Source organism: Bufo gargarizans, chromosome 7 (genome assembly GCF_014858855.1).
Source record: "Bufo gargarizans isolate SCDJY-AF-19 chromosome 7, ASM1485885v1, whole genome shotgun sequence".
Lineage (NCBI taxonomy): Eukaryota > Metazoa > Chordata > Amphibia > Anura > Bufonidae > Bufo > Bufo gargarizans.
Window position 1 is genome coordinate 152,922,787 of NC_058086.1, and position 27,723 is coordinate 152,950,509.

At 45.8% G+C, this 27,723-nt stretch overlaps 1 protein-coding gene across 3 annotated transcripts in view; it reads right to left on the reverse strand.

Moving 5' to 3' along the window:
- Nucleotides 1-27,723, reverse strand: part of ANKRD45 (ankyrin repeat domain 45) — an 81,266-nt gene that overhangs the window by 47,610 nt on the left and 5,933 nt on the right. For all 3 annotated transcript variants that reach the window (XM_044300709.1, XM_044300710.1, XM_044300708.1), the window contains exon 2: nucleotides 15,632-15,904. In XM_044300709.1, coding sequence (XP_044156644.1) covers nucleotides 15,632-15,881 — 250 coding nt within the window. In that variant the 5' untranslated portion in view covers nucleotides 15,882-15,904. The remainder of the gene's footprint in view (nucleotides 1-15,631; nucleotides 15,905-27,723) is intronic.

The following is a 27,723-nucleotide window of genomic DNA, read 5'->3' on the forward strand; positions in this document are numbered from 1 at the left end:
GGGGGTGCTCTCAATGTTTATTATACTGGGGGGGCGCTCTCAATGTTTATTATACTGGGGGGCGCTCTCAATGTTTGATATACTGGGGGGCGCACTCAATGTTTATTATACTGGGGGGCGCACTCAATGTTTATTATACTGGGGGGCGCACTCAATGTTTATTATACTGGGGGGGCGCTCTCAATGTTTATTATACTGGGGGGGCGCTCTCAATGTTTATTATACTGGGGGGCGCACTTAATGTTTATTATACTGGGGGGGCGCACTCAATGTTTATTATATTGACCTTCTACTGAGCATTCTGTAGTCAGAATGCTATTATTTTCCCTTATAACCATGTTATAAGGGAAAATAACACAGTGAATAGACTTTCATCTTAGCAACCAAGCGTGAAAATCGCACCGCATCCGCACTTGCTTGCGGATACAATGCGATTTTCACGCAGCCCCATTAACTTCTATGGGGCCTGCGTTGCATGAAAACGCACAACATAAAGCATGTTGCGATTTTCACGCAGCGCACAAGTGATGCGTGAAAATCATCGCTCATCTGCACAGCCCCATAGAAGTGAATGGGTCCGGATTCAGTGCGGGTGCAATGCGTTCACCTCACGCATTGCACCCGCGCAGAAATCTCACCCATGTGATAGGGGCCTAAGGGTGAATAGGACAAGGGTTCCAGCCCCTAAGGGGGCTAATAGTAAGTGAAAATAAAACACAAGCACTAAGGCTACTTTCACACTTGCGGTAGTGTGATCCGGCAAGCAGTTCCGTTGTCAGAACTGCCGCTGGAGCCGCCGATCTTGATGTGACTGAAAGCATTTATGAGATGCATCCGGATGCGGATCCATCTCACAAATGCATTGCAAGAATGAATCCATCTCTCCGCTTGTCATGCAGACAGACGGATCCGTCTTGTATCTTTTTACACATTTTTACCGGCATGCGCAGACCGAAAGGACGGATCCTGCATTCCGGTATTTTGAATGCCGGATCTGGCACTAATACGTTCCTATGGGAAAAAATGCCAGATCCGGCATTCAGGCAAGTCTTCAGTTTTTTTCGCCGGAGATAAAACCGTAGCACGCTGCGGTTTTATCTTTTGCCTGATCAGTCAAAATGACTGAACTGAAGACATCCTGATGCATCCTGGACGGATTACTCCATTCACAATGCATGGGGATATGACGGATCAGTTCTTTTCCGAAAAGTCCAAACTATTAAATTATTAAAAAATATCTCCTATGCGGTGAGCATTCGCCATTTTTTAGTCACCTTGCCACCCCAAAAAATAGGATAGGACTGTTCTACTATGGGCCGAACATTTCATAAAATGCGAAATGCACGTGGCTTTTTTGCTTGGTATTGAGTATCGCAATACTTTTTTATGGTGATGAAAGCGAATCAAAATTTTGGTATTGAAACAACCCTACGCCGATCTGATCGGCGTAGCGTTGTCACGATACCAAAATTTTCATTCGGTTTTGATTTGGCGACTAAAAATGTAATTTGGCTCCTAAATTTTTCAGTTCAGGAGCCAATGGCTACTAGGTATTTTTTTTAGTCTGGAGCCCTGCTATCAGAGGCCGGCGCAGGCGGCGCGATGACGTCATCGCGCCGCCTAAGCCCTGAGCCGTACACAGCGCGGGACACAGGCCAGAAGAGGCCTGCATCGCATCGCTGCCAAGGAGGTAAGTGTTTTTTTCCTTTTTTTTTTTTTTTTTTCTGTACAATACTGATGGCTAGTGGCACATGATAGGGGGGGCCGCCTATGGCTACTGGCACATGATAGGGGGGGCCGCCTATGGCTACTGGCACATGATAGGGGGGCCCTATGGCTACTGGCAAATGATAGGGGGCCCTATGGCTACTGGCACATGATAGAGGGGCCCTATGGCTACTGGCACATGATAGGGGGGCCCTATGGCTACTGGCACATGATAGGGGGGGCGCCTATGGCTACTGACACATGTTGATGGGGGGCTTAGGCTACTGGCACATGATTAAGGCCTCATGCACACGGACGTTTTTTTTCACGGTCCGCAAAACGGGGTTCCGTTGGTCCGTGATCCGTGACCGTTTTTCCGTCCGTGGGTCTTCCTTGATTTTTGGAGGATCCACGGACATGAAAAAAAAGTCATTTTGGTGTCCGCCTGGCCGTGCGGAGCCAAACGGATCCGTCCTGAATTACAATGCAAGTCAATGGGGACGGATCCGTTTGATGTTGACACAATATGGTGCCATTTCAAACGGATCCGTCCCCATTGACTTTCAATGTAAAGTCTGGAGTTCTGTTATACCATCGGATTGGAGTTTTCTCCAATCCGATGGTATATTTTAACTTGTAGCGTCCCCATCACCATGGGAACGCCTCTATGTTAGAATATACTGTCGGATATGAGCTACATCGTGAAACTCATTTCCGACAGTATATTCTAACACAGAGGCGTTCCCATGGTGATGGAGACGCTTCAGGTTAGAATATACAAAAAAACTGTGTACATGACTGCCCCCTGCTGCCTGGCAGGTGCTGCCAGGCAGCAGGGGGCAGACCCCCCCCCCTGTTTTTAACTCATTGGTGGCCAGTGGGCCCCCCCTCCCCTGTTGTTAACTCGTTGGTGGCCAGTGTGCGCACCCCCCTCCCTCCCTCTATTGTTTTAATACATTGGGGCCAGTGTGCGCGCGCCCCCCAACCCCCCCTCTATTATTTTAATACATTGGGGCCAGTGTGCGCGCGCCCCCCAACCCCCCCTCTATTATTTTAATACATTGGGGCCAGTGTGCGCGCGCCCCCCCAACCCCCCCCCCCCTCCCTCCCTCTATTGTTTTAATACATTGGGGCCAGTGTGCGCGCGCCCCCCCCAACCCCCCCTCCCTCCCTCTCTCTATTGTTTTAATACATTGGGGCCAGTGTGCGCACCCCCCCAACCCCCCCCCCTCCCTCCCTCTATTGTAATCATCATCGGTGGCAGCGGAGTAGAAGATTTTCATACTTACCTGCTTCTTGCTGCTGCGATGTCTGCGTCCGGCCGGGAGCTCCTCCTACTGGTAAGTGACAGCAATGCGCCGCACAGACCTGTCACTTACCAGTAGGAGGAGCTCCCGGCCGGACGCAGACATCGCAGCAGCAAGAAGCAGGTAAGTATGAAAATCTTCTACTCCGCTGCCACCGATGATGATTACAATAGAGGGAGGGAGGGGGGGGGGGGGTTGGGGGGGTGCGCACACTGGCCCCAATGTATTAAAACAATAGAGGGAGGGAGGGGGGGTTGGGGGGGCGCGCGCACACTGGCCCCAATGTATTAAAACAATAGAGGGAGGGAGGGGGGGTTGGGGGGGGGGCGCGCACACTGGCCCCAATGTATTAAAACAATAGAGGGAGGGAGGGAGGGGGGTGCGCACACTGGCCACCAACGAGTTAACAACAGGGGAGGGGGGGGGGCCGCACAATGATATTCAAACTGGGGAGGGGGGGGGGGTCTGCCCCCTGCTGCCTGGCAGCCCTGATCTCTTACAGGGGGATATGATGGGGTTAATTGTACTATCATATCCCCCTGTAAGAGATCGGGTGCTGCCAGGCAGCAGGGGGGAGTCTTGTACAAAGTTTGCAGTGTATTCTAACTAGAAGCGTCCCCATCACCATGGGAACGCTTCTGTGTTAGAATATACTGTCGGAAATGAGTTTTCACGAAGTGAAAACTTAGATCAGAAAAAGCTTTTATGAAGACGGATCTTCGGATCCGTCTGTATGAAACTAAAACCTACGGCCACGGATCACGGACACGGATGCCAATCTTGTGTGCATCCGTGTTCTTTCACGGACCCATTGACTTGAATGGGCCCGTGAACCGTTGGCCGTGAAAAAAATAGGACAGGTCATATTTTTTTCACGGCCAGGAAACACGGCTCACGGATGCGGCTGCCAAACGGTGCATTTTCCGATTTTTCCACGGACCCATTGAAAGTCAATGGGTCCGTGAAAAAAAACGGAAAACGGCACAACGGCCACGGATGCACACAACGGTCGTGTGCATGAGGCCTTAGGGGCATCTATGAGGGCACATTTCACTGACACATTATTGGGGGACATCTATGGGGGCACTTCTTACTGGCACATTATTGGTGGCACTATAGGGGCATCTACTGAGGCCACAAAGAACGGTTATTTTATATGGGGGCTCTGTATAGGGGCATTTTATACTGGGACACATTGTGTTGGGTACTATGGGGAAGGGGGGAGAGGACTACTACGGGGCACTGAGAAGGGCTATTTTATGCTTACAAATAATGGGGGACACTGAGGGCATCTACTGGCGCACTATATATCGGGCATTTTATACTGGTACATTATGGGGGCACAAGGGGGGAGAGGAGCACTATGGGGGCATTTACTGGGGTCACTATATAGGGGTATTTTATACTGGCACATTATGGAGGCACTATGGGGACATTAGCTCAACTGGGGACATTACAGGGGGGTATTTTTTGCACTGACACATTATAAGGAGAATTATTTCTACTGGGGGAAGGCATTATGGTGGGCGTTATTACTCCCCCATGGTATGAGCCCCCTAGTAGCAGCACCGGCCTCTCCCTGCTCTGCTATCCCTCTGCCCCTTCTCCAAATACTTATTATGAAATCTTTCTCATTAGGATAAAACACATCATCAGCTCCGCCGAGCCCCCGGCCAAGTGTGGAAGTGGCGTCCGAGATCCCCAAGGGCCAAGCCAAGTAATTGTAAGTTTTCATATGAAATATGTTTGTTATATACATATAGCATACACTGTCAGGTGTCACCCAGGGGGGGGGTGACACCATTTTCTACCGCACCGGGTGACACCAGCCCTAGCAACGCCACTGGTGAGGGGACACGACCACCGGCTCCCTACACAAGATACGGAGGGAGTCAGGGTCACCTGGGATCCAGCAAACAGAAAATAATAGATAAATGTTCAACACTTAGCTTTGTAGCAGAGAGGAGAACAAGATCAGCATGCGCACACACTCCAGGAAGAAGTATAAGCCGCCCAGAAAAGCATTCTGGGGAGGAATTTAAAGGGAAGCAATTAGTCCAACACATGACAGCTGAGAGAGGCTAACGAGATGAGGAACTGAATACCACAACAAAGAAACTCAAGGGGGAGGTTCTGAAAGGCCTCTGTCAGAGCTTCTCAGCTGTCTGGTTGTGACAACGTGATAAAGGACCTTTAGTCCTCCTGTGACTAATTAACAGGAGGGATCGAAAGCTGAGTAGTGTCCTGCTGTGAATATTGTGGAGAAGGAAAATAGCGGGCGCTCCCCTAGTGTAACTCCTCAAGGACTAATCCCCACACCGATGCAGGCAACGTCTTACCAGATCTAGTTGTGCACGCCAAGCACAACACCGGGGCAAAGCGTAAATACCCGAATCCAGAGGATCCCAATTATGGCTTAAGCTGTATTTCAACAGCTGAATTACGCTTTTTCCTCCCCCACATTGATAATTAAAACTTCACCTTTATTATTTCTCTTAATACCTAAAACTACCATATCAATGAGAACCTATGAGTAAAACTTCCAGGGTGAGCTGTAGTCTCACTGAGATTCTATACACTCTTAAACAGAGTCTGTGGATGCGGCGCTTCCGCAGACGCTTCTATTAATTAACTCTGTTAGCTGTATACATTTCTATTACGCTCACTACCTGAGCTACAACTATAACTTAGAATCTGCCCCCCGACATGTTTCGCCGAGTAACGGCGTCTTCAGGGGCTCGGCAGTCAATGACTCCAAGTATCGAGGACTCGATCTTTTAAAACCTCTGTTTATGACATCATTTCTAGTAAGCCAATACTCTTCGCTGTGTCTTAGCCATTCTCCCCCCCTATTGGTTGGAGTCAAGGCCAAGGCGTTTCCCGTGGCAACTACTGTATTAAGGAGAAGGGTGATGACCATGCCGGAGATATTCCTGGACTCCCCTCATCTCCCGTGAGTGCCGAATCCGTGACGACAATCGGTAAGATCGTTCCGATTATCCCATGTGTAACAGACCCAGTGACATTGAGCCGGCGGCAGTTCCTACCCGCTGTGCCGGTGGCTGATATGTCACTGAGGCGAGAAACTGTCTCAAAAGTGTGTGACCATATGGAAAATGCAGTGTCTGAACAGGCGGGTAAGCCTGTTGCAGTTGCTCCCTCGCAGGAATCTGCAGGGGAGAAGGTTGTTGTGTTGCTCAAAGAGCCTGTGACCAAGGCTAGATTTGGGGTGGGAAAAGTCAGAGATCCCATGCTAGCCCGGGTAATAGGTAGCAGGATAGTAAAACCTGAGACTGGTAGAATGATAAATGTTCGGGACAATTATGTGGATACTACGGACCATTCGGGGGTCCTCACTGAGGGTGAGACCCTGGTGAAAACTGAGACTGATGATCTTGGTAATGCAAAAGTGCTCATACATGAGGGAATGTTTGGCCGTGATGTTCCTTTGTTCTGTGATTTGTGGGGAAGTGGAAACACTTCTGCAGTCAGTGTTAAATCTCCTGCAGAACTGGTACCTAGCCCTTTAAATGAAGTGACTATTAGAAACAATGGCGCTGATAAGGTGCAAAGAAATTGTACCAAGTTTGCCGAATTGAATAATGAAAATGTGATGTCATGTGAAATATGTGATGATGACATGCTTTTTCAGTTGCAGGTTGTGGACAGGGAAGAAGTGTCCCCTGCTGGTAAAAAGCTGCAACTTCATAACCTGTTTTGCTGAAATGTCCGGAATAAAACACGAGTTTGGACATTCTACCCTTGTCTGATGAAGTAATCTGTGATGGCGACCCCCTAAAAGTAAACGATCCCTTACAATAAATAAAACTATGGTTTAGAAATAGAAAACAGAAAATTGGTATGTTCATATGTACTCGCCTCCTTTGTTAGGAAGCCCATAAAAAGCTCTGGTGCAACCAATTACCTTCAGAAGTCACATAATTAGTGAAGTGATGTCACCTGTGTGCAATCTAAGTGTCACATGATCTGTCATTACATATACACACCTTTTTTGAAAGGCCCCAGAGGCTGCAACACCTAAGCAAAGAGGCATCACTAAGCAAACACTGCCATGAAGACCAAGTAACTCTCCAAACAAGTAAGGGACAATGTTGTTGAGAAGTACAAGTCAGGGTTAGGTTATAAAAAATATATCAAAATCTTTGATGATCCCCAGGAGCCAGTGGCGTAGGGATAGCCATAGCAACCATAGCAGTGGCTATGGGGCCCTACGCCACTGGGGGCCCGTCCCGGACTGCATTCATTTTATATATTTTTTTTTTTTACACAGCCGGGCAGCCAGGTGGGCGGGGCTTGGGCAGGCCGCGGCTGTAGTGGGCGGGGCTTGGGCGGTCCGCGGCTCGGGCCTGGCTGGGGGGGAAGCCAAGGAAGCAGAGGAGTAGTCAGGTCAGGACTGGAGTAGGCGGGCCCGAGGCGCACTGCTGCACGAGCAGAAGATGAGGTAGGCCAGTGAAGGGGGGATCTGTGGAGGACACTGAAGGAGGGATCTGTGGAGGACACTGAAGGGGGGATCTGTGGAGGACACTGAAAGGGGGGGGGGATCTGTGGAGGACACTGAAGAAGGGATCTGTGGAGGACACTGAAGGGGGGATCTGTGGAGGACACTGAAGGAGGGATCTGTGGAGGACACTGAAGGGGGGATCTGTGGAGGACACTGAAAGGGGGGATCTGTGGAGGACACTGAAGGAGGGATCTGTGGAGGACACTGAAGGGGGGATCTGTGGAGGACACTGAAGGGGGATCTGTGGAGGACACTGAAGGGGGGATCTGTGGACGACACTGAAGGGGGGGATCTGTGGACGACACTAAAGGGGGGATCTGTGGACGACACTAAAGGGGGGATCTGTGGACGACACTAAAGGGGGGGATCTGTGGACGACACTAAAGGGGGGATCTGTGGACGACACTAAAGGGGGGGATCTGTGGACGACACTAAAGGGGGATCTGTGGACGACACTAAAGGGGATCTGTGGACGACACTAAAGGGGGGATCTGTGGAGGACACTAAAGGGGGGATCTGTGGAGGACACTAAAGGGGGGATCTGTGGAGGACACTAAAGGGGGGATCTGTGGAGGACACTAAAGGGGGGATCTGTGGACGACACTGAAGGGGGGGGAATCTGTGGACGACACTTAAGGGGGGGATCTGTGGACGACACTTGGGGGGGATGTTGGGGTGGGAGGTCCTGGAGGGGTGTTTGGGTGGGAGCTCTGGAAGGGGTGGGAGGTCCAATAGGTGGAGGACACTGAAGGGGGGATCTGTGGACGACACTGAAGGGGGGATCTGTGGACGACACTAAAGGGGGGATCTGTGGACGACACTAAAGGGGGGATCTGTGGACGACACTAAAGGGGGGATCTGTGGACGACACTAAAGGGGGGATCTGTGGACGACACTAAAGGGGGGATCTGTGGACGACACTAAAGGGGGGATCTGTGGACGACACTAAAGGGGGGATCTGTGGACGACACTAACCGACACTAAAGGGGGGTTCTGTGGACGACACTAAAGGGGGATCTGTGGACGACACTAAAGGGGGGATCTGTGGACGACACTAAAGGGGGGATCTGTGGACGACACTAAAGGGGGGATCTGTGGACGACACTAAAGGGGGGATCTGTGGACGACACTAAAGGGGGGATCTGTGGACGACACTAAAGGGGGGATCTGTGGACGACACTAAAGGGGGGATCTGTGGACGACACTAAAGGGGGGGATCTGTGGACGACACTAAAGGGGGATCTGTGGACGACACTAAAGGGGGATCTGTGGACGACACTAAAGGGGGGATCTGTGGAGGACACTAAAGGGGGGATCTGTGGAGGACACTAAAGGGGGGATCTGTGGAGGACACTAAAGGGGGGATCTGTGGAGGACACTAAAGGGGGGATCTGTGGAGGACACTAAAGGGGGGTTCTGTGGACGACACTGAAGGGGGGGGAATCTGTGGACGACACTGAAGGGGGGGGGAATCTGTGGACGACACTTAAGGGGGGGATCTGTGGACGACACTTAAGGGGGGGATCTGTGGACGACACTTGGGGGGGATGTTGGGGTGGGAGGTCCTGGAGGGGTGTTTGGGTGGGAGCTCTGGAAGGGGTGGGAGGTCCAATAGGTATGTGGGGGTGGGAGATCCGGGAGGGGGGGCCCATAATTTTTTTTGCTATGGGGCCCAGTCATTTCTAGCTACGCCCCTGCCAGGAGCACCATCAAATCTATCATAACCAAATGGAAAGAACATGGCACAACAGCAAACCTGTCCAGAGACGGCCGCCCACCAAAACTCACGGACAGGGCAAGGAGGGCAGTAATCAGAGAGGCAGCACAGAGACCTAAGGTAACCCTGGAGGAGCTGCAGAGTTCCACAGCAGAGACTAGAGTATCTGTACATAGGACGACAATAAGCCGTACGCTCCATAGAATTGGGCTTTATGGCAGAGTGGCCAGAAGAAAGCCATTACTTTCAGCTAAAAACAAAAAGGCATGTTGTGAGTTTGCGAAAAAGGCATCTGGGAGACTCCCAAAATGTATGGAGGAAGGTGCTCTGGTCTGATGAGACAAAAATTTTACTTTTCGGCCATCAAAGAAAACGCTATGTCTGGCGCAAACCCAACACCTCACATCACCCAAAGAACACCATCCCCACAGTGAGACCTGATGGTGGCAGCATTACACTGTGGGGATGGGACTGGGAAACTGGTCAGAGTTGAGGGAAAGATGGTTCTAAATCCAGGGATATTCTTCAGCAAAACCTGTACCACCCTCTGCGTGATTTGAGTCTAGGACGGAGGTTCACCTTCCAGCAGGACAATGACCCCAAAAACACTGCTAAAGCAACACTTGACTGGTTTAAGGGGAAACATGTAAATGTGTTGGAATGGCCTCGTCAAAGCCCAGATCTCAATCCAATAGAAAATCTGTGGTCAGACAAAGATTGCTGTTCACAAGCGCAAACCATCCAACTTGAAGGAGCTGGAGCAGTTTTGCAAGGAGGAAAGGGCAAAAATCCCAGTGGTAAGATGTGGCAAGCTCATAGAGACTTATCCAAAGCGACTTGGAGCTGTGATTGCTGCAAAAGGTGGCTCTACATAGTATTGGCTTTAGGGGGGTGAATAGTTATGCACATTGACTTTTTCTGTTATTTTGTCCTATTAGTTGTTTGCTTCACAATAAATAAATAAAAACATCCTCAAAGTTGTGGGCATGTTCTGTAAATTAAATGATGCAAATCCTCAAACAGTCCATGTTAATTCCATGTGAGGCACCAAAATACGAAAAAGGTCAGGGGGGGGGGGGAATACTTTTGCAAGGCACTGTAGGCGGGGACGGCTATGTCTATAGGAAAGTGATTGACACAAAGAATAGAGACTCTGAGAAAGAGTTCAGACAACAGTCTGTGGGACAATCCACAAGTGTTACATCTGCCATAGTGGAAGTAGGGAAGTGGCTGCTACGGGGCCCAAATTAAAAAAGGGTCCGTCTGGGAGGAGCACTGAAAGATTTTATTGTCAGGGCCCCCTTAACAGTATTATACAATTACATTATATACAGAGACAGTATATAGCGTGACATGACACACAGTATATACGTGTAGGAAACGGACGGTGCGGCTGCCTGGCCTGGTCTAAGAGAGAGATCTTGCTCCATTCTAAAAATGTGCTGTCACTTCGAGTTACGCCACTGATCTGCAGTATGCATCTATAACAGATGTGTTGAGTCTGAATGCGGCCTTAACGGGGCTCCCCTTTACCATGTAGGAGCGGTGTATAGGAGCATTTTCTTGCTCCGATGCTCCCCTTGCCCTGTGCTGCATCACTAATATCACTAGTAATACCCGCCTCTAGAACCACCCAGAACAGCGTTATACACTGTCCATTTGTGCCGGTGACATTGCGGGGCTCCCTGCTAGGCAGAAGTCTCTGCCTAGCACAATAAACAGACCTTGCCCTGCGCAATGCAGCACAAGACAGGGGGAGCATCAGAGCGAGGAGCTGCTCCTCTTCTACATAGTCAAGGAAAGAAGGGGAGATTATATTTGGGTTCAGCCCTTAACCTGGACAACCCCTTTAAGCTGCATTTACATGTGACATTTTGACAAACAATCCTCAGCTCATACAGTCGCTACAACCCTAAAGCTGGTATATACAGTACACCGTACAGTTATTGTACACACGGCAGCATCTTCTCATGAAAATCATCAGAATTGAATAATCCTGGCTTTGATGCAAGAATAGCCATTTTTAATGAACACTCATTATCCTTTATTTCTGATCAATTTGTCCATTTACCGTACACTGGTCACGGTGTCTGCAGATATATAGATCCTAACAATTATTATCCCGTAAGGATGAGTCTTTTACATCACTTTTGAGCTGAATGTTTGCAGCACAGCCACTAGAGGTCAGCACTTGGAATTTGAACACACTATGGACGCCAGCAGGCTCTGGTGGAGGAAAAGAAAACCTCAGCTAGTTCTAGTAGTTTGGGACTCTACATATGCTTTATTAATGTGAGGCACGTGGTCCCGGAAGTGGCCGCCGCAGGGGATCGCAGCGCATCTCAGATAAGCCCTTTAAATTATAAAAAAAATCATTTGAAAACCAGGGGAAGGTTCACACATGACTGATTAGCTGCAGATTTGCTGTCACTGGATTTCTGCAGTGTTGTATAGGACCAGCAAAGTGAATGGGGGGAATTTATCATGAGGGGAATATTTGAAGTCAGTCTACGTTGGAGAACTTCATACCACACTTATTAAATGCCTCATGCTGTTTGATACATTTGTCTTATCCTTAAAGGGGTTATCCCATCTTAGACAATGGGGACATATCGCTAGGATATGCCCCCATTGTCTGATAGGTGCAGGTCCCGCACCTACAAAGAGCAGAGAAAGTTGAGAAGGGCGCACTGCGCATGCGCAGCCGCTCTCCACTCATTACTACAGAGCCGCCGAAAATAGCCGAGCGCTGGCTCGGCTATTTCCGTCGGCCCCATAAAAATTAATGGGAGCGGTGGCCGCGCATGCGTGGTGCGCTCCCATTCACTTCAATGGGAGAGATGGGAAGCTGCGCCTGGTGGTGGACGGACCCCAGGTAACCCGGGGTCCTCCAGCCACAACTCTCCCCGGCTCCGCTCCAGAGGTGGGACTGGCACCTATCAGACAATGGGGGCATATCCTAGCGATATGCCCCCATTGTCTAAGGCCTCTTTCACACTTGCGTTGTCCGGATCCGGCGTGTACTCCACTTGCCGGAATTACACGCCGGATCCGGAAAAACGCAAGTGTACTGAAAGCATTTGAAGACGGATCCGTCTTCAAAATGCTTTCAGTGTTACTATGGCAGCCAGGACGCTATTAAAGTCCTGGTTGCCATAGTAGGAGCGGGGAGCGGGGGAGCGGTATACTTACAGTCCGTGCGGCTCCCGGGGCGCTCCAGAATGACGTCAGAGCGCCCCATGCGCATGGATGACGTGCCATGCGATCACGTCATCCATGTGCGTGGGGCGCCCTGACATCACTCTGGAGCGCCCCGGGAGCCGCACAAACGGTAAGTATGCTGCTCCCCACTACACTTTACCATGGCTGCCAGGACTTTAGCGTCCCGGCAGCCATGGTAACCATTCAGAAAAAGCTAAACGTCGGATCCGGCAATGCGCCGAAACGACGTTTAGCTTAAGGCCGGATCCAGATCAATGCCTTTTAATGGGCATTAATTCCGGATCCGGCCTTGCGGCAAGTCTTCAGGATTTTTGGCCGGAGCAAAAAGCGCAGCATGCTGCGGTATTTTCTCCGGCCAAAAAACGTTCCGTTCCAGAACTGAAGACATCCTGATGCATCCTGAACGGATTTCTCTCCATTCAGAATGCATTAGGATAAAACTGATCAGGATTCTTCCGGCATAGAGCCCCGACGACGGAACTCTATGCCGGAAGAAAAGAACGCAGATGTGAAAGAGCCCTAAGATGGCATAACCCCTTTAAGCCTAACACTTATGTCTAGAAAAGATACTCCAGTTTTCCTACTCTACCCTCCTACTGGAGTGACTGCAACGTTTTTGCAACTTAAAAAAAAAAGTCTTAGGGCACACGAACGTATTTTATTTCCATGTCCGTTCCGTTTTTTTGGCGGACCGTACATGGTACTGTATTAGGCCTCATGGACACAGCCGTGGCCGTATTGTGGCCCGTAAACAGCGGGTCCGCAATATGCTGTCACCGACTGTGTGCTCCCCACATCATGGATGCAGACCTATTCACTTTTATGGATCCACAATCCGGAGCCGCTGTGCGGAACTTGTTCTATTTTTTTACGGTGCAGACGGATCACGGACCCATTCAAGTTTAATGGGTCTCGATCCATCCCGGCCGCCGCATGGATGTTGCCCGTGCATTGAGGACCGCAAAATTGCAGTCCCCAATGCACGGAACGGCTGCACAACGGCCGTGTGCATAAGGCCTAAGGCCTCATGCGCACAACTGTGCCGTTTTTTGCGATCCGCAAACCACGGATCTGCAAAAAACTGAAGCCCTCCGAGTGCCTTCCGCAATTTGCGGAACGCAACGGGCGGCCCATTGTAAAAAATGCCTATTCTTGTCCACAAAACGGACAAGAATAGGACATGCTATATTTTTTTTGCGGGACCATGGAACGGTGCAACGGATGCAGACAGCACACAGAGTGCTGTCCGCATCTTTTGCGGCCCCATTGAAGTGAATGGGTCCGCACCCGAGCCGCAAAAAATGCGGCTTGGATGCGGACCACAAAAGCGGTCCTGTGCATGAGGCCTTACACAGTTTTTTTTCACACAAAAATCCTCAAAGTGTGCAGTTACTCTTAGGGCTCATGCACACGAACGTATGATTTTGAGGTCCGCAAAACATGGATCCGCAAAAAATATGGATGACATCCGTGTGACATCCGTATTGCATCCGTTTGTGAATGGTTCCACATATGAGCCGAAAACCCCCCCGGAAAGGACACCGAAAAAAAATATGTTTGTGTGCATGAGCCCTCAAAGGAAGTCTGTCATTTCCACCTATATAACTAAGAGCATTTCCCGACTGATTGCAAACTCATTTCAGGTGCATTTTATAGATGGCATTTTGAATGCACAAGATACCGTGACGAGATCCTGAGGCCCATTGTTGTGCCATTCATCCACGACCATCACCTCATGACGCAGCATGATAATGCACGACCCCATACCGCAAGGATCTGTACACAATTCCTGGAAGCTGAAAACATCCCAGTTCTTGCATGGCCAGCATAGTCACCGGACACGTCACCCATTGAGCATGGTTGGGGTGCTCTGGATCGGCGTATACGACAGCGTGTCCCAGTTTCTGCCAATATTCTGCCACTTCGCACAACTATTGAAGAGGTGAGGACCAACATTCCACAGGCCCCAATCAACAACCTGCAACTCTATGCGACCGAGATGTGTTGCACTATGTGAGGGCACATCAGACACTGACTGGTTTTCTGCCCCTGCCCCTAGCCCTAGAGGCTCCGTTCTCCCACCTCTGGCCACGCCCTGCTACACTAGATTGACAGGGCCAGGCAGCATTGGTCTCCTACTGCAGGCCCTGTCTGCCATGTAAATCTACTGCCTGCGCCGTCCCGTTCAGTATTCGGCGCAGGTCCAGTGACTGGAGGGCGCTCGCCGGCTGCTAGCCTTCTCACGGCGCCTGCGCCAAATACTGAATGGCGAGAGATTTCCCCAGCGCACAGGGCCAGCGGTTGGGGGTGAAGGCTGCCTGCCCCTGTCAATCTAGTGTAGCAGGGCGTGGCCAGAGGTGGGAGAAGGGAGCCTCTAGGAGCAGGGGCAACGCCCCCGCTGCACCTAGAGGCTAATAAGCATGTTATAAAAGTTATATTTCTGGAGTAACGGGGGCATAGATAAAAGTAGGAGTAGGCTACTTAGGTTCAGCTGACATTGGCACATCGCTAATGTCAGCCAGTTTAATAGGGTTAATTCTAGTGACCGAATCCCTTTAATACTAATTAAAAAATGTATTCTTAGCATAAAATACAATCCTAAAACAAAATTGCCCCGAGGGTGCCCATAGCCTTTAAGAGGAGTCTGTCAGCTGTTTCAAGCCTTTAAATCTACTCACAACACTATACCTTGACAGGGAGAGCGTTGCAGACATACCTGGCCGTACAGGCTGCGCCACTTCATGTTCATTGCCCCGGGCATTCTGCATTGAACGCTTTTCAGCCCCTCCCCTCTGCGTGACAGCTTTAGCGGTCTACTGATTGGAACTCAGGCAGCTGAGGAGCATTCAGTGCAAGAGGCCAATCAGGAGACCACTAGAGCCGTCACTCAGAGCAGAGGAGAGGGGCTGAAAAGCGGTTACTGTAGAATGCCCAGGGCACTGAACACGAAGGTGCCTCCTCCTGGGCACTTGCAGTGCTGGGGCTTAAGGAAACTTACATTTCTAAGCCATGCAACTTGCATGACCATCACTCTAGACATGTCAGAACCGTGCTCCTAGCTGTTTTGAGGCCTCATAACTGCTGACAGACTGCCTTTAAGCTGCTATATGTGGCCCAAGGAGAAGGAGTCCAAAGATATGTGAGATATAAGGGTACCTCGAGCTGTCTGCTGATTAATGTTGGCGCCATACTTAGCCAATCCCTTCACCACTTCCGTACGTCCCAGTATAGAGGCTACGAACAGCGGGTTCCTCCCCAGGAGATCTTCTTCTACAAGCAGTTTGTTACATTGCTCATGGTGGTCATCAGCTGGATCTTCAAAGATGGATTGTAGGCCTTGTAGATTTCCTTCCAGAACACACTGAAGTACGGGGTTGTCGCGGGGGAGAGGATTTAGAATATCCATCCTCTTTTTATTCTCAATTACACCTAAATAGTGAAAAATAGGAAGATTTCAACAACAGCGCTAACATTTTAAGGACAGTGCCATGGTCAGATGAAGGTCGATGAAGGTCGCGAGTAGGGATGAGCGAATCGACTTCGGATAAAAAATTGGTTAGACTACTGTACAAAGCGAGCGCTCTGTACAGTATTAGAATGTATTGGCTCCGATGAGCCGAAGTCATTACTTTGCAAAGTCTTGTGAGACTTTGGGTAATAACCTCAAAAATGTATTTCTACTGTAAAAAACCTTTTACCGAACTTGGGTTTGGTTCCAAGTGGTACCTCTTGCCCTGTTCTTGGACCTGTTTCTCAGATTTGCATGTGCTCTGCCTGCCATGCCAGGAGAAAGTCCTTGTTTGGCCCAGATCTCTATAAGGGTGAATGGGACAAATGATCAAAAGATCCCAGGTTCTAGCCCACTAAGGGGGCTAATAGTTATTAAAGGGGTTCTGTTTGTCCGACACCTGGGACCCCCGCTCATCAGCTGATTGAGAAGGGAGCGGCGCTCCAGGAGCGCCGCGGCCTTCTCACTGTTTACCGCAGGCCCAGTGACGTCACGACTAGTATCAACTAGCGTGGGCGGGGCTAAGCTCCATTCAAGTGAACAGAGTTCAGTCCCGCCTAGGCCATTGATACTAGTCGTGACGTCACTGGGCCAGCGGTAAACAGTGAAAAGGCCGCGGCACTACTGCCAGCGCCACTGCCTTCCCAAACAGCTGATCGGCGGGGGTCCCAGGTGTTGGACCCCCGCTGATCAGATGCTGATGATCCAGAGGATAGATTATAGGTTTAAACAAACTGCAGAAGCCCTTTAAATAAAACTACCAAAATATTAAAAGTTTAAATCACCCAATTTTACATATAAAAAAATAAATTTTATATATATATATATATATATATATATATATAAAATAAACATATTAGGTATTGCTGGTATATTAGATATATTTTAAAACATTTCCTATGCAGTGACAGATAAAAAATGTTTAGTCACCTTGTCCCTCCACAAAAATGGTACCAATAAAAACTACAGTTCGTTCTGCAAAAAACAAGGACATCATGTCCCTTTGGGGGCACAGTGAATATGGTGATGTCAAAACCTTGGCGGAGACATGGTAAATTAAATGGTGCCCTTTAAAAAATGCATGGTGTCCTACAAAATAAAAAGCCTCATATGTCTCATATGTAAAAGGGAAAATAAAAAAAGTTATGGCTATTGGAACATGGGAAGGAAAAATAAAAAATAGTAATAATGAAAATAGGTCCGGTCTTTAAGGGGTTAATATAGAGGTCAGAATATGTTTAAGGGGGTCTGATATTAAAAGGGTTATCTGATATGTTTTTTTTTCACTGATGACCTACAGTATCTATCCTCTTCAGTGGGGTTGAGCTGCTCCTAGGCCATATGACACATGAACGTGGACTCACTCAGCCTAGGAAAAGCAGAGATAAGGCCGCAGCGCTCACAGGAGCGATGACAGCTAGTTGGCCGCGGTCATGGGTGTCGGACCCCCACTGACGATAGGTCATCAGTATAAAAATCTTGGAAAACCCCTTTGATATAGAGGTCTGAGTATATTTTGGGGGTCTGAAATTAATAAAGAAGTCTGAGTATATTTGAGGGGGGTTGATATTAATACAGAGGTCTGAGTATATTGGGGGGGGGGGTTGATATTAATACAGAGATCTGAGTATATTGGGAGGTTGATATTAATACAGAGGTCTGAGTATATTAGGGGGGGGGGTTGATATTAATACAGAGGTCTGAGTATATTGGGGGGTTGATATTAATACAGAGGTCTGAGTATATTGGGGGGTTGATATTAATACAGAGGTCTGAGTATATTAGGGGGGGTTGATATTAAGGCCCCATGCACACGGCCGTTGTTCACAGCCGTGTGCGGGCCGTGGAACCGCGGCCTGGATCCCTCCTGAGAGCAGGAGCGCACGGCGTCACTAGTTGCTATGACGCAGTGCGCTCCCTGCTGCCGCCGCAATACAGTAATACACTGGTATAGATCATACCAGTGTAATTACTGTATTGCGGCGGCAGCAGGGAGCGCACAGAGGTCTGAGTATATTGGGAGGTTGATATTAATACAGAGGTCTGAGTATATTGGGAGGTTGATATTAATACAGAGATCTGAGTATATTGGGAGGTTGATATTAATACAGAGATCTGAGTATATTGGGAGGTTGATATTAATACAGAGGTCTGAGTATATTTGGGGGGTCTGATACTAATACAGAGGTCTGAATATATTAGGGGGGGTTGATATTAATACAGAGGTCTGAGTATATTGGGAGGTTGATATTAATACAGAGATCTGAGTATATTGGGAGGTTGATATTAATACAGAGGTCGGAGTATATTGGGAGGTTGATATTAATACAGAGGTCTGAGTATATTTGGGGGGTCTGATACCAATACAGAGGTCTGAGTATATTTAGGGGGGTTCTGATATTAATACAGAAGTCTGAGTATATTTGAGGGGGGTTGATATTAATACAGAGGTCTGAGTATATTTGGGGGGGGGTCTGATATTAATATAGAGGTCTGTATATTTGGGGGGGGGGGTCTGATATTAATACAGAGGTCTGAATATATTTTTTTGGGGGGGGTTTGATATTAATACAGAGGTCTGAGTATATTTGGGGGGGGGGTCTGATATTAATACAGAGGTCTGAGTATATTTGAGGGGGTCTGATATTAATATAGAGGTCTGTATATTTGGGGGGGGGGGGTCTGATATTAATACAGAGGTCTGAGTATATTTTGGGGGGGTCTGATATTAATACAGAGGTCTGAGTATATTTTTTTGGGGGGGTTGATATTAAAGGGAACCTGTCACCGGGATTTTGGGTATAGAGCTGAGGACATGGGTTGCTAGATGGCAGCTAGCACATCCGCAATACCCAGTCCCCATAGCTCTGTGTGCTTTTATTGTGTAAAAAAAAACGATTTGATACATATGCAAATTAACCTGAGATGAGTCCTGTAGGTGAGATGAGTCAGGGACAGGACTCATCTCAGGTTAATTTGCATATGTATCAAATTGTTTTTTTTACACAATAAAAGGACACAGAGCTATGGGGACTGGGTATTGTGGATGTGCTAGCGGCCATCTAGCAACCCATGTCCTCAGCCCTATACACAAAATCCCGGTGACAGGTTCCCTTTAATACAGAGGTCTGAGTATATTTGGGGGGGGGGGGGGGGTCTGATATTAATGCAGAGGTCTGAGTATATTTGGGGAGTCTGATATTAATATTTAGGTCTGAATATATTTGGGGGGGGGGGGTGTTGATATTAATACAGAGGTCTGAGTATATTTGGGGGGCTGATATTAATACAGAGGTCTGAGTATATTGGGAGGTTGATATTAATACAGAGGTCTGAGTATATTGGGAGGTTGATATTAATACAGAGATCTAAGTATATTGGGAGGTTGATATTAATACAGAGGTCTGAGTATATTTGGGGGGTCTGATACTAATACAGAAGTCTGAGTATATTTGAGGGGGGTTGATATTAATACAGAGGTCTGAGTATATTTGGGGGGGGGGTCTGATATTAATATAGAGGTCTGTATATTTGGGGGGGGGGGCTGATATTAATACAGAGGTCTGAATATATTTTTTTTTTGGGGGGGGTTGATATTAATACAGAGGTCTGAGTATATTTGGGGGGGTCTGATATTAATACAGAGGTCTGAGTATATTTGGGGGGGTCTGATATTAATACAGAGGTCTGAGTATATTTTGGGGGGGTCTGATATTAATACAGAGGTCTGAGTATATTTGGGGGGTCTGATATTAATACAGAGGTCTGAGTATATTTGAGGGGGTCTGATATTAATATAGAGGTCTGTATATTTTGGGGGGGGGCTGATATTAATACAGAGGTCTGAGTATATTTTGGGGGGGTCTGATATTAATACAGAGGTCTGAGTATATTTTGGGGGGTCTGATATTAATACAGAGGTCTGAGTATATTTTTTTGGGGGGGTTGATATTAAAGGGAACCTGTCACCGGGATTTTGGGTATAGAGCTGAGGACATGGGTTGCTAGATGGCAGCTAGCACATCCGCAATACCCAGTCCCCATAGCTCTGTGTGCTTTTATTGTGTAAAAAAAACCGATTTGATACATATGCAAATTAACCTGAGATGAGTCCTGTAGGTGAGATGAGTCAGGGACAGGACTCATCTCAGGTTAATTTGCATATGTATCAAATTGTTTTTTTTACACAATAAAAGGACACAGAGCTATGGGGACTGGGTATTGTGGATGTGCTAGCGGCCATCTAGCAACCCATGTCCTCAGCCCTATACACAAAATCCCGGTGACAGGTTCCCTTTAATACAGAGGTCTGAGTATATTTGGGGGGGGGGGGGGGGGGTCTGATATTAATGCAGAGGTCTGAGTATATTTGGGGAGTCTGATATTAATATTTAGGTCTGAATATATTTGGGGGGGGGGGGGTGTTGATATTAATACAGAGGTCTGAGTATATTTGGGGGTCTGATATTAATATAGAGGTCTGTATATTTGGGGGGGGGGTCTGATATTAATACAGAGGTCTGAATATATTTTTTTTGGGGGGGGGGTTGATATTAATACAGAGGTCTGAGTATATTTGGGGGGGTCTGATATTAATACAGAGGTCTGAGTATATTTGAGGGGGGCTGATATTAATATAGAGGTCTGTATATTTGGGGGGGGGGGGGGCTGATATTAATACAGAGGTCTGAGTATATTGGGAGGTTGATATTAATACAGAGGTCTGAGTATATTGGGAGGTTGATATTAATACAGAGATCTAAGTATATTGGGAGGTTGATATTAATACAGAGGTCTGAGTATATTTGGGGGGTCTGATACTAATACAGAAGTCTGAGTATATTTGAGGGGGGTTGATATTAATACAGAGGTCTGAGTATATTTGGGGGGGGTCTGATATTAATATAGAGGTCTGTATATTTGGGGGGGGGGCTGATATTAATACAGAGGTCTGAATATATTTTTTTTTGGGGGGGGTTGATATTAATACAGAGGTCTGAGTATATTTGGGGGGTCTGATATTAATACAGAGGTCTGAGTATATTTGAGGGGGTCTGATATTAATATAGAGGTCTGTATATTTGGGGGGGGTCTGATATTAATACAGAGGTCTGAGTATATTTTGGGGGGGTCTGATATTAATACAGAGGTCTGAGTATATTTGGGGGGTCTGATATTAATACAGAGGTCTGAGTATATTTGAGGGGGTCTGATATTAATATAGAGGTCTGTATATTTTGGGGGGGGGGGCTGATATTAATACAGAGGTCTGAGTATATTTTGGGGGGGTCTGATATTAATACAGAGGTCTGAGTATATTTTGGGGGGTCTGATATTAATACAGAGGTCTGAGTATATTTTTTTGGGGGGGTTGATATTAATACAGAGGTCTGAGTATATTTGGGGGGTTGATATTAATACAGAGGTCTGAGTATATTTTTTTGGGGGGGTTGATATTAATGCAGAGGTCTGAGTATATTTGGGGGGGTCTGATATTAATACAGAGGTCTGAGTATATTTGAGGGGGTCTGATATTAATATAGAGGTCTGTATATTTGGGGGGGGTCTGATATTAATACAGAGGTCTGAGTATATTTTGGGGGGGTCTGATATTAATACAGAGGTCTGAGTATATTTGGGGGGTCTGATATTAATACAGAGGTCTGAGTATATTTGAGGGGGTCTGATATTAATATAGAGGTCTGTATATTTTGGGGGGGGGCTGATATTAATACAGAGGTCTGAGTATATTTTGGGGGGGTCTGATATTAATACAGAGGTCTGAGTATATTTTGGGGGGTCTGATATTAATACAGAGGTCTGAGTATATTTTTTTGGGGGGGTTGATATTAAAGGGAACCTGTCACCGGGATTTTGGGTATAGAGCTGAGGACATGGGTTGCTAGATGGCAGCTAGCACATCCGCAATACCCAGTCCCCATAGCTCTGTGTGCTTTTATTGTGTAAAAAAACCGATTTGATACATATGCAAATTAACCTGAGATGAGTCCTGTAGGTGAGATGAGTCAGGGACAGGACTCATCTCAGGTTAATTTGCATATGTATCAAATTGTTTTTTTTACACAATAAAAGGACACAGAGCTATGGGGACTGGGTATTGTGGATGTGCTAGCGGCCATCTAGCAACCCATGTCCTCAGCCCTATACACAAAATCCCGGTGACAGGTTCCCTTTAATACAGAGGTCTGAGTATATTTGGGGGGGGGGGGGGGTCTGATATTAATGCAGAGGTCTGAGTATATTTGGGGAGTCTGATATTAATATTTAGGTCTGAATATATTTGGGGGGGGGGTGTTGATATTAATACAGAGGTCTGAGTATATTTGGGGGTCTGATATTAATATAGAGGTCTGTATATTTGGGGGGGGGTCTGATATTAATACAGAGGTCTGAATATATTTTTTTTGGGGGGGGGGGGTTGATATTAATACAGAGGTCTGAGTATATTTGGGGGGGTCTGATATTAATACAGAGGTCTGAGTATATTTGAGGGGGGCTGATATTAATATAGAGGTCTGTATATTTGGGGGGGGGGGCTGATATTAATACAGAGGTCTGAGTATATTGGGAGGTTGATATTAATACAGAGGTCTGAGTATATTGGGAGGTTGATATTAAAACAGAGATCAAAGTATATTGGGAGGTTGATATTAATACAGAGGTCTGAGTATATTTGGGGGGTCTGATACTAATACAGAAGTCTGAGTATATTTGAGGGGGGTTGATATTAATACAGAGGTCTGAGTATATTTGGGGGGGGGGTCTGATATTAATATAGAGGTCTGTATATTTGGGGGGGGGGCTGATATTAATACAGAGGTCTGAATATATTTTTTTTTGGGGGGGGGTTGATATTAATACAGAGGTCTGAGTATATTTGGGGGGTCTGATATTAATACAGAGGTCTGAGTATATTTGAGGGGGTCTGATATTAATATAGAGGTCTGTATATTGGGGGGGGTCTGATATTAATACAGAGGTCTGAGTATATTTTGGGGGGGTCTGATATTAATACAGAGGTCTGAGTATATTTGGGGGGTCTGATATTAATACAGAGGTCTGAGTATATTTGAGGGGGTCTGATATTAATATAGAGGTCTGTATATTTTGGGGGAGGGCTGATATTAATACAGAGGTCTGAGTATATTTTGGGGGGGTCTGATATTAATACAGAGGTCTGAGTATATTTTGGGGGGTCTGATATTAATACAGAGGTCTGAGTATATTTTTTTGGGGGGGTTGATATTAATACAGAGGTCTGAGTATATTTGGGGGGTTGATATTAATACAGAGGTCTGAGTATATTTTTTTGGGGGGGTTGATATTAATGCAGAGGTCTGAGTATATTTGGGGGGGTCTGATATTAATATTTAGGTCTGAATATATTTGGGGGGGGGTGTTGATATTAATACAGAGGTCTGAGTATATTGGGGGGTTGATATTAATACAGAGGTCTGAGTATATTTGGGGGGTCTGATATTAATATTTAGGTCTGAATATATTTGGGGGGGGGGGTGTTGATATTAACCACTTCCCATCTGGGCCATTTGCCCCCTTCCTGACCAGGCCTAATTTAGCAAAACTGACATGTCTCACTTTATGTGGTAATAACTTTGGAACGCCTTTATTTATCCAAGTCATTCAGAGATTGTTTTCTCGTGACACATTGTACTTCATGATAGTCATAAATTTGAGTCCAAATATTTCACCTTTATTTATGAAAAGATCCCAAATTTACCCAAAAATTTGAAAAATTCTCAATTTTCTAAATTTCTATTTCTCTGCTTTTAAAACAGAAAGTGATACCTCATAAAATATTTATTACTTAACATTCCCCATATGTCTACTTTATGTTGGCATCATTTTGGAATTGTCATTTTATTTTTTTAGGACGTTAGAAGGCTTAGAAGTTTAGAAGAAATTCTTCAAATTTTTAAGAAAATTGCCAAAACCCACTTTATAAGGACCAGTTCAGGTCTGAAGTCTCTTTGTGGGGCCTACATAGTGGATACCCCATAAATGACCCCATTGTAGAAACTACACCCCTCAAGGTATTCAAAACCGATTTTACAAACTTTGTTAACCCTTTAGGCGTTCCACAAGAATTAAAGGAAAATGGAGATCAAATTTTTAAATTTCACTTTTTTGGCAGATTTTCCATTTTAATCCAATTTTTTCTTTAACACATCGATGGTTAACAGCCAAAGAAAACTCAATATTTATTACCCAGATTCTGCGGTTTACAGAAACACCCCACATGTGGTCATAAACTGCTGTATGGGCACACGGCAGGGCGCAGAAGAAAAGGAACTCCACATGGTTTTCAGATGCCATGTCCCATTTGAAGCCCCCTGATGCACCCTTACAGTAGAAACTCCCAAGAAGTGACCCCATTTTGGAAACTAGGGGATAAGGTGCCAGTTTTATTAGTACTATTTTTGGGTACATATGATTTTTTGATCATTCATTATAACACTTTATGGGGCAAGGTGACCAAAAAATTGGTTGTTTTAGCACAGTTTCTATTTATTTATTATTACAGCGTTCACCTGAGGGGTTCAGTCAAGTGACATTTTTATAGAGCAGATTGTTACGGACGTGGCGATACCTAATATGTATACTTTTTCTCATTTATTAAAGTTTTACACAATAATAGCATTTTTGAAACAAAAAAATTATGTTTTAATGTGTCCATGTTCTGAGAGCTATAGTTTTTTTATTTTTTGAGACATTTTGTGGGACATACGCGTTTTTGATCACTTGGTGTTGCACCTTTTGTGATGCAAGGTGACAAAAATTGCTTGTTTTGACACAGTTTTTTTTTTTTTTTTTTACGGTGTTCATCTGAGGGGTTAGCTCATGTGATATTTTTATAGAGCTGGTTTTTACGGACGCGGCAATACCTAATATGTATACCTTTTTTTATTTGTTTCACTTTAACACAATAATAGCATTTTTGAAACCAAAAAATGATGTTTTAGTGTCTCCATGTTCTAAGAGCTATAGTTTTTTTATTTTTTGAGAGATTTTCTTATGTAGGGGCTAATTTTTTGCAGGATGAGGTGACGGTTTTATTGGTACCATTTTGTGGGACATACGCGTTTTTGATCACTTGGTGTTGCACCTTTTGTGATGCAAGGTGACAAAAATTGCTTGTTTTGACACAGTTTTTTTTTTACGGTGTTCACCCGAGGGGTTAGGTCATGTGATATTTTTATACAGCTGGTTTTTACTGTATTGCGGCGGCAGCAGGGAGCGCACGGCGTCATAGCAACCAGTGACGCCGTGCGCTCCTGCTCTCAGGAGGGATCCAGGCCGCGGTTCCACGGCCCGCACACGGCTGTGAACAACGGCCGTGTGCATGGGGCCTAATACAGAGGTCTGAGTATATTGGGAGGTTGATATTAATACAGAGGTCTGAGTATATTAGGGGGGGTTGATATTAATACAGAGGTCTGAGTATATTAGGGGGGGTTGATATTAATACAGAGGTCTGAGTATATTAGGGGGGGTTGATATTAATACAGAGGTCTGAGTATATTGGAGGTTGATATTAATACAGAGATCTGAGTATATTGGGAGGTTGATATTAATACAGAGATCTGAGTATATTGGGAGGTTGATATTAATACAGAGGTCTGAGTATATTTGGGGGGTCTGATACTAATACAGAGGTCTGAGTATATTTAGGGGGGGTTCTGATATTAATACAGAAGTCTGAGTATATTTGAGGGGGGTTGATATTAATACAGAGGTCTGAGTATATTTGGGGGGGGGTCTGATATTAATATAGAGGTCTGTATATTTGGGGGGGGGGTCTGATATTAATACAGAGGTCTGAATATATATTTTTTTGGGGGGGTTTGATATTAATACAGAGGTCTGAGTATATTTGGGGGGGTCTGATATTAATACAGAGGTCTGAGTATATTTGAGGGGGTCTGATATTAATATAGAGGTCTGTATATTTGGGGGGGGGTCTGATATTAATACAGAGGTCTGAGTATATTTTGGGGGGTCTGATATTAATACAGAGGTCTGAGTATATTTTTTTGGGGGGGGGTTGATATTAAAGGGAACCTGTCACCGGGATTTTGGGTATAGAGCTGAGGACATGGGTTGCTAGATGGCAGCTAGCACATCCGCAATACCCAGTCCCCATAGCTCTGTGTGCTTTTATTGTGTAATAAAAACCGATTTGATACATATGCAAATTAACCTGAGATGAGTCCTGTAGGTGAGATGAGTCAGGGACAGGACTCATCTCAGGTTAATTTGCATATGTATCAAATTGTTTTTTTTACACAATAAAAGGACACAGAGCTATGGGGACTGGGTATTGTGGATGTGCTAGCGGCCATCTAGCAACCCATGTCCTCAGCCCTATACACAAAATCCCGGTGACAGGTTCCCTTTAATACAGAGGTCTGAGTATATTTGGGGGGGGGGGGGGGGTCTGATATTAATGAAGAGGTCTGAGTATATTTGGGGGGTCTGATATTAATATTTAGGTCTGAATATATTTCACCTTTATTTATTAAAAAATCCCAAATTTACCCAAAAATTTGAAAAATTTGCAATTTTCTAAATTTCTATTTCTCTGCTTTTAAAACAGAAAGTGATACCTCATAAAATATTTATTACTTAACATTCCCCATATGTCTACTTTATGTTGGCATCATTTTGGAATTGTCATTTTATTTTTTTAGGACGTTAGAAGGCTTAGAAGTTTAGAAGAAATTCTTCAAATTTTTAAGAAAATTGCCAAAACCCACTTTATAAGGACCAGTTCAGGTCTGAAGTCTCTTTGTGGGGCCTACATAGTGGATACCCCCATAAATGACCCCATTGTAGAAACTACACCCCTCAAGGTATTCAAAACCGATTTTACAAACTTTGTTAACCCTTTAGGCGTTCCACAAGAATTAAAGGAAAATGGAGATCAAATTTTTAAATTTCACTTTTTTGGCAGATTTTCCATTTTAATCCAATTTTTTCTTTAACACATCGATGGTTAACAGCCAAAGAAAACTCAATATTTATTACCCAGATTCTGCGGTTTACAGAAACACCCCACATGTGGTCATAAACTGCTGTATGGGCACACGGCAGGGCGCAGAAGAAAAGGAACTCCACATGGTTTTCAGATGCCATGTCCCATTTGAAGCCCCCTGATGCACCCTTACAGTAGAAACTCCCAAGAAGTGACCCCATTTTGGAAACTAGGGGATAAGGTGCCAGTTTTATTAGTACTATTTTTGGGTACATATGATTTTTTGATCATTCATTATAACACTTTATGGGGCAAGGTGACCAAAAAATTGGTTGTTTTAGCACAGTTTCTATTTATTTATTTTTACAGCGTTCACCTGAGGGGTTCAGTCAAGTGACATTTTTATAGAGCAGATTGTTACGGACGTGGCGATACCTAATATGTATACTTTTTCTCATTTATTAAAGTTTTACACAATAATAGCATTTTTGAAACAAAAAAATTATGTTTTAATGTGTCCATGTTCTGAGAGCTATAGTTTTTTTATTTTTTGAGACATTTTGTGGGACATACGCGTTTTTGATCACTTGGTGTTGCACCTTTTGTGATGCAAGGTGACAAAAATTGCTTGTTTTGACACAGTTTATTTTTTTTTTTTTACGGTGTTCATCTGAGGGGTTAGCTCATGTGATATTTTTATAGAGCTGTTTTTTACGGACGCGGCAA